This window comes from Hemitrygon akajei, chromosome 5 (assembly GCF_048418815.1).
Source record: "Hemitrygon akajei chromosome 5, sHemAka1.3, whole genome shotgun sequence".
Lineage (NCBI taxonomy): Eukaryota > Metazoa > Chordata > Chondrichthyes > Myliobatiformes > Dasyatidae > Hemitrygon > Hemitrygon akajei.
Window position 1 is genome coordinate 39,948,876 of NC_133128.1, and position 15,081 is coordinate 39,963,956.

At 42.9% G+C, this 15,081-nt stretch overlaps 1 protein-coding gene across 2 annotated transcripts in view; it reads right to left on the bottom strand.

Annotated features, from left to right (window-relative positions):
* Positions 1–10,497, bottom strand: part of cip2a (cellular inhibitor of PP2A) — a 95,089-nt gene extending 84,592 nt beyond the window's left edge. Inside the window, exons 1-2 of one of the 2 annotated variants that reach the window (XM_073045295.1) lie at positions 10,406–10,497; positions 24–127 (exon numbers count right to left, since the gene is read on the bottom strand). In XM_073045295.1, coding sequence (XP_072901396.1) covers positions 24–125 — 102 coding nt within the window. In that variant the 5' untranslated portion in view covers positions 126–127; positions 10,406–10,497. Of the gene's footprint in view, positions 1–23; positions 128–9,767; positions 9,970–10,405 lie in introns of those variants that run through there. The other variant, XM_073045296.1, reaches the window with a different exon arrangement.
* Between the last annotated feature and the right edge of the window lie 4,584 nt (positions 10,498–15,081).

The window sequence follows — 15,081 nt, forward strand, 5'->3', positions numbered from 1 at the left end:
CATGCAATGCATGTTGTACTTACATCCAATTGTCTTTGGATTTGTAAAGCATTCTGTTCGGATTTGCTATTTTTATACTGTGTGATAGCCAGCAACAGGGATTTCATGGAAGAAGTCAGATCCATTTCTAGGCAAGTAAGCAAGTAAGACAACTTAAAGCAGATCAATAGAAGTTAAAGTTTGATCAGCATTCCTATTAAATAAGCATTAATTTTAACAAAAACAATTTTTTCACCATAATTGTAAAACTTGCACATTTTCAATGAAATTCTAGGCCATAGAGCTTCATTAATTGGCCTCAGAGGCCATAAATACACTCAAACTGCAGTACAACTACAAGTCGGAAAACTTCAGTTTGTTTTTCCAGGTGAGATAGATTTGAGTAGACAAGTAATTAGTATTACACAAGAACTAGTTTAGTACTTGGGTACTCTAAAATAGGGAAATAAGACCATAAACCATAAGACATAGGAGTAGAATTATGCTATTTGGCCCACCAAGTCTGCTCTGCCATTCAGTCATGGCTGATCCTTTTTTCCCCCTCCTCAGCCTTGTCCCCATAATTTTTGATGCAGTGTCCAATCAAGAACCTATCAATCTCTGCCTTAAATACACCCAATGACCTGGGCTCCACAGCTGCCTGTGGTAACAAAGAACACAAATTCACCACCTTCTGGCTAAAGAAATTTCTTCACATCTCTGTTTTAAATGGATGCCCCTCTATCCTGAGGCTGTGCTCTCTTGTCCTAGATTCCCCCACCATGGGAAACTTCCTTTCCACATCTACTCTGTCTTGGACTTTCAACATTTGAAAGGCTTCAATGAGATCCCCTCTCAACCTTCCAAATTCAAGTGAGTACAGACCCAGAGCCATCAAACATTCTTCATACAATAACCCTTTCATTCCTGGGATTATCTTTGTGAACTGCCTCTGGACCCTCTCCAATGCCAGCACATCTTTTCATAGATGAGGAGCCCAAAACTGTTCACAATACTCAAGGTGAGGCCTCACCAATGCCTTATAAAGCCTAGGCATCACACCCCTTCTCTTGTATTCAAGACCACTTGAAGTGAATGCAAACATTGCATTTGCCTTCCTCACCACTGACTCAACCTGCAAGTTAACCTTTAGGGTGTTCAGCACAAGGACTCCCAAGTCCCTTTGCATCTCAGATTTCTGGATTTTCTCCCCATTTAGAAAATAGTCTGCACATTTATTTCTATTCCAACATTGTATTTCATTTGCCACTTTTTTGCCCATTCTCCTAATCTGTCCAAGTCCTTCGGCTGCCTACCTGTTTCCTCAACTCTACCTGCACCTCCATCGATCTTCGTATCATCTGCAAACATGGCAACAAAGTCATCTATTTCATCATCTAAATCATTGATATACAGCATAAAAAGAAGTGGTCCCAACACCAGTCCCTGCGAAACACCACTAGTCATTAGCAGCCAATCAGACAAGGATCCTTTTATTCCCACTCGCTGTCTCCTACCAATCAGCCAATGCTCTAACCATGTAACTTTTCTGTAATATCATGGGCTCTTAACTTGGTAAGCAGCCTCATGTCTGGCACCTGTCAAAGGCCTTCTGAAAGTCCAAATATACAATATCCACTGCATCCTCTTTACCTATCCTATTTGTATATCTCCTCAAAGAAATCTAACAGGTTCGTCAGGCAAGATTTTCCCTTAAGGAAATGATGCTGACTTTTCCTGTGTAACCAAGTACTCTCTAACCTCATCCTTAACAATTGACTCCAACATCTTCCCAATCACTGAGGTCAGGCTAATCAATACGTATAAACAAGCTGGATGAACTAAGCAGGTTGGGCAGCATCCGTCGAAAGGAGCAGTCAACGTTTCGGGCTGAGACCCTTCATCAGGGCTGAAGAAGGAGGGGGCAGGGGCCCTATAAAGAAGGTGGGGGGAGGGTGGAATGTGCCAGGTGAAAAACCAATCAGAGGAAAGATCAAGGGCTGGGGGAGGGGAAGCAGGGAGGGGATAGGCAGGAGAGGTGAAGAAGGAATCTAAAGGGAAAGCATTATGGGTGGTAGTAGTAGAAGGCAGAATCATGAGAGAGGTGATAGGCAGCTAAAAGAGGAGACAGAGTGAAAGTGGAATAGGGGAAGGGAGAGGGAGGGAATTACCAGAAGTTGGAGAATTCAATGTTCATACCAAGGGGCTGGAGACTACCCAGACGGTGTATGAGGTGTTGCTCCTCCAACCGGAGTTTGGCCTCATCATGGCAGCAGAGGAGGCCATGTATGGACATATCCAAATAGGAATGTGAAGCAGGTTAACTGGTCTATAATTTCCTTTCTGCTGCCTCCCTCCTTTCTTAAACAGTGGAGTGACATTTGTAATTTTCCAGTCCTCTGTAACTATGCCAGAGTCCAATGATTCTTGAAAGCCAATGCCTGCACAATATCTACTGCTACCTCTTTCAGAACCCTTGGGTCTTTTTGAGCCCAAGGGTTCTGAAAGAGGTAGCGGTAGATATTGCCTACCCCTTGTCCCCTTCTCCGGCCTCATTTTCAAGTGGTCCTATATCCACTCTCATCCCTCTTTTATTTTTTTAAATATACTAGGAAAAAGTTTTTACTATCCACTTTGATATTGTTTTCTTGCTTGATTTCATATTTCATTTTTTCCTTTCTAATGATTCTTTTAGTTGCTCTTGTAGGTTTTTAAAAATAAGGAGAGAGAAATGGTACAGAGGAGTTTGCTCTGCTGGAAGTCAGCATGGACAGTAGGCAGAATAACCTCCTTCCTGGTAAATTTCCATTTATGATTATAAACTGAATCTGAATCTGAACATAGAATGAAATATGGAACATAGAGAAGTACAGAACAGGAACATGCCTGTCGGTCCATCATGCCTGTGCCACCGAGGCTAAGTTATACTAATCACACCTGTTTGGAGTATTGGAGTACTGTGCTCGGTTCTGGTCACTTCACTACAGGAAGGATGCGGAAACCATAGAAAGGGTACAGAGGAGATTTACAAGGATGTTGCCTGGATTGCAACATGCCTGGATTCTCATGCCTTATGAGAATAGATTGGGTGAACTTGGCCTTTTGTCCTTGGGAGCGACGGAAGATGAGAGGTAACCTGATATAGGTTTATAAGATGATAAGAGACAATGACTGTGTGGATAGTCAGATGCTTTTTCCCCAGGGCTGAAATGGCTAACACGAGAGGGCACAGTTTTAAAGTGCTTGGAAGTAGGTACAGAGTGTAAGCTTTTTTATGCAGAGAGTGGTGAGTGGAATGGGCTGCTGTCGATGGTGGTGGAGGCAGATACGATAGGGTCTTTTAAGAGACTCCTGGATAGGGTACATGGAGCTCAGAAAAAGAGGGCTATGGGTAACCCAAGGTAATTTCTAAAGTAAGGACATGTTTGGCACAACATTGTGGGCTGAAGGGCCTATATTATGCTGTAGGTTTTCTGTTTCCATGTTTATATTTGATCCTTATCCCTTTATTCCCTGCCTGTTCATTTGTCCATCTAAATGATTCTCTACTTCCACCACTCCTAGCTGCACAATCCATGCCCTTACCATACCTATTAAAAATCTTGCCACAGATATCTCCATTTAAACTCTCTCCCTCTCACCTTAAACCTTTGACTTTTCCACTCTGAAAGAAAGACTGACTTCCCAACTTTTACACTCGATGCCCAATCAATGAAGGGATACAGACCATACACACTCTTTACCACCCTATCCGCTTGTATTTCTACTTTCAGAAGATATAGTCTTGGACTCCAAGATCCCTCTCTACATCAGGGGTTCTCGCCATTTACTGCATTCTTACTTCTTGCACAGAAGGGACTGGTATGTTATCACCCATCCTTACTGCCGCCAATGCACCTGAACCCAGAGTCACTCTTGCAGACATAATATCAGTCTTCCAGATAGTAAATCTGTGGAAAGCATCTTGCCTGGATGGAGTCCCTGGCCATGTCTTTAAACCCTGTGCAGATTAGCTGTTGGGTATTTTGTATGGTGTATTATAGTCATATGTACCAAAATACAGTGATAAGCTTTTCCCGCATAATGTTCATATAGATCAAAATCATTACACAGTGCATTGAGATAGAACAAGGTAAAACAATACCAATGCAGAATAAAGTGTAAAAGCAACTGAGAAAGTGCAGTACAGGTAAATAATAAAGTACAAGACCATAATAAGGTATATTGTGAGGTCAAGAATCCATCTTATTGTACAAGGTCCATTCTAGAGTCTGATAACAGTGGGACAGAAGCTGCCCACGAGACTGGTGTAGATGCTTTCAGGCTTTAGTATCTTCTGCCCTATGGGAGAGGGGAGAAGAGAGAATGTCCAGTGTGGGTGGGGTCTCTGATTATACTGGCTGCATTACTGCCCTTTATGAAAATATTCACATAGTCCATAAAGGGGAGGCTGGTTTAAGGTTTTTTTTAACCTCCCCCAGTTCAGTCTGTGGTTCCCACAGTGCAGTGCACACACTGCAATCACCTGCTGAAACAGGTCCACAGCAGACACCAACTTCCTGTTCTTACACTCATCCCTAAAGCATTTGGACATTATTGTTTATTGATTATAATTTCATTTTCATACTATAAGTCCAAGCGAATTCATTACCGTCTCTGGACCCTGGAAATCAATTCCTCACTCTGCAAATGGATCTTCGACTTCCTGATCAATGGACTGCAGTCAGTAAGGATAGGCAGCTACAGAACCGCCACAATTATTCTAAACACTGGTGCTCTCTAAGATTGCATCCTCAATCCCCTACACATTTATGACTGTGTGGGCAGATTTTGCTCCAACTGCATCTACAAGTTTGCAAACGATACTGCTGTGGGCCATAAACCAAATAATCACAAGCAGGGAGTATAGGAGGGAGATAGGGAGCTTATGACATGGTGTCATGAGAACAACCTTCCCCTCAATGCCAGCAAATCAAAAGAGCTGATCAGGAAAGGGGGGAGCAGTGTACATGCTCCTGTCTACATCAATGGTGTTGCCTATTGAGAGCTTCAAGTTCCTAGGGATGAACGTTACCAATAACCTGTCCTGGTCAACCACATTGATGCCACTGCCAAGAAAGCTCACCAATGCAAGGATCAGTGCTAGGACCTTAGAACCTTTGAAACCTCCTTGGATTCCTTAGGAGGCTAGAGAAATTTCATGTCTTCTTAGACCTTATCAATTGTTATCAATGCATCATACAAAGCATCCATGTTGTATCATAGGATGTATAACGGCTTGGTATGCCAACTGCTCTGCACATGATCACAAGAAACTGCAGATATGGACACAACTCAGCACATCATGGAAAACAGCCTCCCCTCACTGGACTCTGTGTCACTACTTCAGGAGAGCAGCCAATGTAATCAAAGTCACCACTCATGATGGACATTTTTTCTTCTCCCCTTGTCCATCAAGCAGAAAATACAAAGCACAAACCACCATGTTCAAGAACAGATTTTACCCTACTTATCTAAGACGATTGAATGGTTCCCTAGTACAATAAGTTGGAGTCTTGGTGTCACAATCTGAATCATTGTGATCTTGCACCTTATTGTTTACCTGCACTGAGGTTTCTCTTTAGTTGTTACACTTTATTTTGCATTCCATAATTGCTTTACCATGTTCTACATCAATGCACCGTATAATGTATCTTAGTACACATGACAATAATAAACCAACTCCAATTTGACATTCCAAAATGCATATCTCACACTTGCCCGGATTAAGCCCCAACTGCTATTTCTTCACCCATATTTCCAACAGATCTACATCCCACTGTATTCTTTGACAATCGTCCTTGCTATCCACAACTCCATCAATTTTGGGCGTAGCAGTTACTACAACGCTATTACAGCTCAGGGTATCCAGAGTTCAGAATTCAAATCCAGAGCTGTTTGTAAGGAGTCTGTATGTCCTCCCCGTGGAATGCATGGGTTTTTTCCCGGTGCTCTGGTTTCCTCCCATAATCCAAACATGTACCACGTAGGTTAATTGGTCATTGTAAATTGTCCCAAGATTAGGTTAGGTTAGGTTAATTGGGCTTGTCGGGGTTGCTGTGGCAGTATGATTTTAAGTGCCATAAGGACTTACTCCGTGCTGTATCGCTAAGTAAATACATTTTTGTGTCATCTACAAAGTTATTAATCAGACCACCTACATTTTCATCCAAATAATTTATATATACTACAAACAAAGGTCCTAGCACTGATCCTTGCAGAACACCATTGGTCACAGACCTCCAATCAGAAAATCAATGATCTGTCTGGATGCATGCAGAAAAAAATGCTTTTTACTATATGTAACAATAATAAACTAATTCCAATTCCTCTACCACTATGATCTGTTTCTATGGCCAAGCCAATTTTGTATCTAAATTAGCAACTTACACTGGATCCCAGTTGACTTAATCCACTTGACCAGTCTACCAGTTTTGTTGTTCCTTTCCATTCCTTGTGGCGCACTGGGCGGTAACCTTGCCGTTTCTTTAGCAATTTTGTCTGTTTTTTAGAAGACCAAGTTCCTAGCTTGACATTCAACCTAGTACAAATGGAAAGCGTGCAAGGAGCCAGCCGGATTTGAACCCAGGACCACTCGACTTGTAGGGTGCCTCTACACTGCCAGCCAGCACATTGTACCACAGCGGATCAAGTCAAATGGTTTAATGAAGTTTATTTGGACAACACTCACTGCCCTACCCTCATCTTTGTCAATTCCTCAAAAGAAAAACTGAGACACAGGACCTAAGCACAAAGCTATGCTGATTGTCCCTAATAATTCCATCTTTCCCAGCAGTATATCAATCAACAACAAACTTCTCCAGTAATTTCCCCACCAGTGATGTAAGGCTCACAACCTAATAGTTTGTCTCTGTTGTCCTGCTTAAAACAAAAGAATAATAATGCCTATCGTTTAGCAACTGGTGAGGTGCCAAGACACTGAGTTTCTTGTGTTAGATCAGGCCCTGTGGGTTTATCCACCTTAATGTCTTAAACAATTTCTAAATCTACTTTCTTCGGTTCCTACCTAATATTGTTGTAATCAGCGTTCCCCTAATCTAGTACTTAAAACATACACAATTATGATCACTGTTCCTAGAATGTTCCCTCACTGAAAGTTCAATCACTTGGCCAGGGTCATTCCCCAATATGAAGTCTAAAAATGTCCTATGCCTAGACAGACTATTTACATATTGTTTCAAAAATCCTTCTTAGATGATCCGAACAAATACTGTCCTGACACAAAGGGAGTCTCAATCAGCATGGGAAGTCAAAATCACCCACCAGAATAACTCAAACATGAGGAAATCTGCAGATGCTGGAAATTCAAGCAACACACACAAAATGCTGGTGGAACACTGCAGGTCAGGCAGCATCTATAGGGAGAAGCGCTGTCGACGTTTCAGGCCGAGACCCTCGGGGTCTTGGCCCAAAATGTCGACAGCGCTTCTCCCTATAGATGCTGCCTGACCTGCTGCGTTCCACCAGCATTTTGTGTGTGTCACCAGAATATCTCTACTGTTTTCCCCTAGAGGAAATCGACAGCAGCAGCCAGAACAGCAGAGAAATTCAGTCTGGGTGAGTAACAGGGGATTCTATTATCAGGAGCACAGATAGGTGTTTCCTTAGCCACCTGCAAGATTCCAGGATGGCATATTGCTTCCCTGATGACAGGGACAAAGATATTTCTGCAGATATACAATATTCTGAAAGAACAGACAGATATCATTGTCCATATTAGTACCAATGTCAGATGCAGGAAGAGAGAGAAGGTATTGCAAAGTAAATGATATTAGCTTCCTTAAGAGTCACTGGGACTGTGTTAGTGCTCAGGGATCAGATGAGGTAGAATTTTTCTGAAGCGGCATATAGATTACCTATAGGGAAAGGCTACACTCAAAATATATTTAGGAAATGTTATAGAAAAAGGTAAGATTGGTCCACAAGTTGAAGTCCTAAACTGGGGCAAGGATAACTTTGATGGCAGCATATAGGAACTTGCACAATTTGATTGGGAGAGACTTTCTTTAGGTAAGGAGATGTCCGGCAAGTGGGATGTTTTTAGAAATGAGATAGGAAGAGTTCAAGGTCAGTATGTTCCTGTTAGAGTGAAAGACAAGACTGGCAGGATTACAGAATCCTGGTGGACAAGGGCTATTCAGAATAAAAGGCTTATATCAGCTTCAGATAGCAAGGATTAAGCAAGTCACTTGAAGGGAAGGGAAAGGTGATGCACAGGAGCATTATCAACAATATGAAGATGGAGGTATTTGAGGTTTTGAAATACATAAAAGTGAATAAATTTCCAGATCTTCAGCAAGTGTATCCTATTTTGTTATTGGATGCAAGGGAGGAGATTGCTAGGGCCTGAATAGATACTTTTGTGTCTTTGTTAGCTAGAGGTGAGGTACAGGAAGACTGGATGAGAGCTATCCTAATTAATGTACCCTTATTTAAGAAGGGCAGCAGGAATAAGCCAGGGAACTATAGGCCGATGAGTCTTACATTAATGATGGGAAACCTATTGGACAAAGTTTTGAAAGACAGGTTTATTTGCTTTTAGAATGGTTAGGATCACTTTTATATCATGTCATCATAAAGCAGATATGCAATTATAATTTCTACAGTTAGATAATTTGAGAAATAGTCTCAATTCCTTAGGTTTAGAATCTTAGGCTTGTGGAGTTGAAAATGATCACACAGTATTACCAGGATTTGTCACATGAACTTATCAAGCTTCAAGTAACTATGCCATTCTATTCCCCCCCCCCCCCCCCGTTTTCCCTTATTCCACTAGTCCCATCACCACTTCTCTTTTCCCTTCCATTTTCTTGATCTACCCTTCATCCGTACATTCCTCCCTTCCTTTTATTCCATGGTCCTCTCCAATCATTTTCTATTTTCACTTCCACTATCACCACCCAGCTTTTTACATCATTCCCACTTCCCTCTCTCCACCCATCTCCCTTCCTCTTCTCACCTGGCTTCACCTATCATCTGCCTGCTCTTGCTCCAACCCCCCTACCTTTTTATTCTAGTTTCTCCCTCTTTATTTCTAGCCCTGAAGCATCAACTGTCACTTTTGCTTCATTGGTGCTGCCTGACTTGCTGAGTTCCTCCAGCATTTTGTGTGTGTTGCTTAAGATTTCCAGTATCTTAAGTTTATGCTTTTTCTAAATACATTTTAAGGACTAGATGATGTACCTTTCTTATATTAACAACATAAAATTGACACTAAATGTAACTGGAGTATAACTACATTAGTGTAACCCAAGGACCGGCACTCGCTGGCATCTGCAACACAATTGTTCTTCACAATGCCAAAAGTCCTCAAACCTAACATAAACATATGAGATTCTGCAGATGCTGGAAATCCAAAGCAATATAACAAAATGCTGGAGGAACTCAGCAGGTCAGGCAACATCTATGGAAATGAACAGTCGACATTTCCAAGACTATGTGTGAGGAGTGACCGAGTGTGAGTATGAGTGAGAGACTCCCTCTCTCTCTCAAACATAATACAGGTATCTGCTTTCAGCAAAATTTTATTAGTCAAATCCTGAACCACATTAACTCTTATTCACCGGTCTGTTTTTGGTTAATCAGCAAACTAGTCTGAAATTTTCACCTTGGTTCTAATCTTTCCATGATCACGGTTCTCCCCTGGAAACCCTTTCAGCTCTTCAACCCTACTGGGACAGTTAATATTGGCCTTGACATAATCAATCAATGTAAATGACCCAATGTACCTTCTGGTGGAATCGCCTTCCTTAAACTCTCTGACTCTCTTTCCTCCGTTAAGACGCTCAATGATACCCACACCTTAGATCAAGAGGGTGGCCGTGTATCTGTCAGTCATCCGTTGTTTACTGCTCTTGCCTATCTAGAGGCGCCTGCACTAGTGGAGACAGTCGGAGCGGTGTGACCCCCAGCTGGTGTCCGGGGGTCCGAGTGCCCGGCCCCGCGGTCGCCGGCCATCACCGGCCTGTTGCCGTTACCCCCGCCGCGCGCTCCCGTTCAAACCACCGACACATCCAACTGCTCGGAACAGGGGGAGACGGACCACAGCAGCACCACTCAACCCAGCCAGCGTCCCCGTTGATTCCCTAAATGCTGAATTACCACTGCAACTCACCCCTCTCTGATTACTAGCCCCGCATATCCCTTTGTTATCACCAGAATAAACGCAAATGCGGCGTGTCTTTACCACCATTCCCCCCGCCATTCGGACAGCTACAATTTAAATCATACAACGGTTTAAACTTCCCGGCACCCAGCTCGCAGCTCCATTCGTCTGCCGATTTTATTACTAATTAGTTGGCGGTGAACTCCGAGGAGTCTGGATGTATTCCCAACTTTCCAGCGCACCCCGCTGCCTGTAGATTACCTGTAAATTAGGGTAAGAAATCTCCTCACAGAAGACACATTCCCTCCCTCTGACGTAATAGCTTGGGGCGCGTAGAACGCATGCGCAATGAGGAGCGGCGCCTGCTCCTTGACGTCACACTGCGAAGATGTGAAGTTACTTTTCCAAGTGCGATGACTCTCTCTCCACAAAGGGCCGAATCTTTACAGTATTTTGTGGTCTTATTTTTCCACTTCTGCGCTAATAGTTGCAGCAACTCTTCCCACAGCTGGATGTAGAAGCAATCAGCATGGGGACAAATCCTTCAATGTACCCAGTTAAGTATTTTTACTATCCCACCTACAACTCGACCACTCATCTACACATTGGGGTCAATTTACAGATTCAGATTTTTTAAATCACATCTACAACACAATATACAATGAAATGTGTTACTTACGTTAACCAACACACCTAGGAATGTGCTGGGGGCAGCCTGTGAGAGTCACCACACTCCAACATAGCATTCTCACAATACTTGGCAGAACAACACAGAACACAATGACCAACGGGACCCATTCTTCTCTCCCTTTCACCCTTGCACATATGCAGTCATCTAATCCAAGGACTGGTCTTCTTCAGCTTCCAGTCCCTAGTGGACTCTTGGATTTGCAGTCACTGGGCCCCAACTTCCACAGCAGACTCTCAGAGATTTGCAAATTCGGGATTCCAGTCCTGAGCATCTGATTAACCAACCAGTATGTATCCTTTAAGGACGTGAGAGGATTTGGAGAAAGCTCCTCACAGTCACAGTGAGAACATGCAAACTCTTAGCCTTGCTGTGCTATAATGAAATTGATACTGAGTATATAGTATATCCTCTCTAAAATGGTGATACTGATAGACACTTATAAAAGTTAAGCTGAGGCTTTAAGTCTCATAGGTGCCAATGAGGACCCTCACTTTGGGGAGGTTACACAATAAGACCATAAAGTATAAGAGCAGTAATAGGCCATTTAGCTCAACAAGCTTGTTCTGCCATTTCATTGTGGCTGACCCAATCTCCTGCTTTCTCCCATATCCCTTCATGCCCTGACCAAACAAGAATCTATCAACTTGTGCCTTAAATATACATAAACACTTAGCCTCCACAGCTACAGCAGCCTTTAGAAAGAATTCCACTCATTCATAGGGCTGCCAACTGTCCTGTATTAGCCGGGACATCCTGTATATTGGGCTAAACTGGTTTGTCCCATACGGGACCTCCCTTGTCCCGTATTTGACTGCTACTACTCTGTAATTACCAGAGGGCACGCTTACAGACAGATCCTAGATCTGGTACAACAGCGTGTGTGCGTGTTGCATGTGCACGAGTGATTCACCTGTCATCCAATCACAGGCCCCCTTATGCGCATCAGTTGTGTGCTATATTTTGCCAATTCCTGCCAAAACAAAAAGTTTCAGTAATGTCTGGTGTTGTTCAATCAGTTTGGCATGTGCCAATATGGATAAACCTCCAAAAAAGACTGTGCAGCTATAACAAGCAATGGGAAGCAAAAAAGACGTGGGGTAAGCCCGTCAGCAGCGTCTCGACGTCGACAAAGGCCTTCTGTACTTTATGCCGTCAGGAATTCTCAATTGGCCATGGAGGTGAGAGTGACCTAACTCAGCGTATTTCCACAGAAGTGCACAAGAAGGCCACAATAGCTAAAGGTGCAAGCAATATTGGTGCATTCTTCATGAAATTTACTGCGGAAAATGACAAAATCGTGACAAGTGAAGCCTCATATGTGTACCATACGGTTAAACACGAACTCAGCTACAACAGCACCGACTGTCTTGCTAAGTTCAACAGTGCTTTGTTTAATGATTCAAATGTTGTGAAGAAGATGCACTTGGAAGAACGAAAGCTGAGATGATTACAATGAATGTTTTAGGACCGAAGACTGTGCGGGATATTATAGATGATCTGTCCCCAACCGAAGAAGGTGAGCCCACGTGTTTCTTATTTGCCACCGATGCCTCAAACAAGGGAGATAGAAAAATGTTTCCAGTGTGCGTGAGATATTTCTCTGTGATGGATTGCAGTGTAAGTTACCTGACTTTTGTGAAGACTGTAATGAAACTGCAGATGGCATACATCAAGCTCTGATGAGCTGTGTGGAGAAGTATGAACTGGATATTAGACACGTCACAGCCTATGCAGCAGATAATGCCAATGTAAACTTTGGAAAACACCACTCATTTTACCAGTTATTGAGCAGTGCCAACAATCACATTCTGAAAGCTAATTGCCCAGCTCACATAGCTTATAAGCCTGCAAGCACGCCTGTGATCAGCTGTCAGTGGATATTGAGACAATTGTTCTAAAGGTCTACAGCCACTTCTCAATATCTGCTTCCTGAAGAGAGGAACCGTGTTCATTTTTTGCCTTTGTTGACACTGAGTGGCGTGAAATTCTGCGTCATGTTTGCACACGATGGCTCTCTCTTCACCCAGCTGTCGAACGTCTCCTACAAAGCTGGCCAGCTCTTACGTCATACTTCAAGTCCCTTGAGACCTGTCATGTGGCACTGAAGAGGATTTTTGAGGATGAAGAAAAAACTGGAGCTACTGAAATTTACCTGTGCTTTTTCCACAACATGGGGTGTGTTTTTGACCAACTCGTAAAAAAGCTGGAGGAAATAAAACTCTGCATCACAGCTGTTTACGAGGAAGTCCGAAAGTTCAAAATGTAGATGCTTCTGCGGAAACAGGACAGCTTCTTTGGATTCCAGACCAAGCAGCTGATGGACAAACAAGTGCCAGCACAAAGGTCCAGGCAGCAACAGGACTTTGTGAATTTCTATGAGTCTGTCATTACATACATTGACAAGTGGTTTGATTTCTTACCAGTGTTACGTACCCCGTAACTGGGTGTCAGACCAGCAGAGAAAGAAGAATCCGTTGGAGTCTGGTGGTACCAAACTAAAGGTGTTTATTAGTAAACTACACAATACAATATCAAAAGTGCAAATATACATATAAAACAAGTTAGCAGTAATAAACCTAAAAGTGTAGGAATAATAATAATCAATAATAAACAAGCTCTATCGATGTCTAGGGGTAAATGAATTGTCATAGGAAAGTATAGAGTTCAGTTCATAAATGCTGAAGTAGTTATGGTTGTTGTATTGAAATCGTTGGAGAGAGAGAGAGAGCAAGTGAGATGTAACAACAACAGCTGCAGCAGGCAAACCTTTTTGTGGCTTTCTTAATCCGTCAAGTCGTTGTGGCCATTCAGTTATGACCCCTCTGGTCTTCAGCTAGACCGTTCTTCTGTGGTGGACTCATCACTCTGGCATGAGTGGACACACACACAAGTCCCCACCGACCCTGCTGTAACACTGTGAGCTTTACTGATTGATCTCCTGGTTCGGTCTCCGAAGCCCCCACCTTTCTGTGGGTTCCCAACACTCAGTCAGTGTCCACCAGTGTGTCTGAAGGGTGTCTCTCCAGACCTGTCTTTTATCCCCACTCACGGGGTCTCAGCTATCCATCAACTCTGAATGACCGTGTCCGTCAAATCAGGCCACTCCTGCTATCTCCTAAGGAATGTTAACGAGCAAAGTAAAGTCCTTGTAGTGGAAGGTAAATAATCCAGGAAGAGTCAAAATACAGTAAATCAACAGTCTCTCTCCCCCTCTTATCTGTAGCAGATGTTCTTGCCTGGGCTTTATCTGTCTCTTATGAGCAGCATAACAACAGCAATAGTTCGTAGTTCTCAGGAGGGGGGAAATGGTTAACTCTGCACCCCATTGTCCATCAGGTCTGTCCATCACTCATAACACCCCCATCTGGAAATTTTCACTAGGGTGAAAATTAATTAATAAAGCATATTACTGAATTACAGAGTTTAGTACAGAAGTGGTCTTAACTACAAGAATAATACAGATACTTTCAAATTAACATCTAGCTAAACAATCAGCAATTACATTGTCACTCCCCTTTACATGTTGTATTTTAATATCGAATTCCTGTAACAACAGACTCCAACTTAATAAGCTATTTTTATTTTTCATGTTAGCCAAGAATACCAAAGCGTTGTGATCAGTATAAACAATTAATGGTCTCTGTGCTGCACAGGTGTAGACCTCAAAATGCTGAATTGCCAAGATAAGTGCCAACAGTTCTTCCTCCACAGTGGAGTAATTTCTCTGATGTACATTGAACTTTCGAGAGAAATACACCACTGGGTGTTCCACCCCATCCCCTGCTTTCAGCAATAGGACTGCCCCTGCAGCCTCATCACTTGCATCAGTCGCCAGGGAGAAAGGTTTCAAGAGATAGGTGCTTTTAACACAGGGTGGTGGCACAATATGGTTTTCAACTTCTCAAAAGCTTCCTGACAAGGACTGCTCCACTCAAATTTTTCTTCCTTCTGTAGGAGCTTTGTAAGCAGGAGGGCAATGTCCGCAAAGTTCTTACAAAATTTTCGATAGTACCCCACCATGCCCAAAAACCTTCTCAATGCCCTCTTATTTGTTGGGACAGGAACCTCGGAAATAGCCTGTACTTTAGCCTGCACAGGAGCCAATTGCCCCTGTCCTACTACATACCCCAGGTAAGTGATCGTGGCATGGCCAAACTCACTCTTTGCGAGGTTCTCTGTGAGGTGGGCTGCAGACATTCATTTAAATAGTTTCTCCCCAGCTTCAATGTGCTCCTCCCAAGTGTCA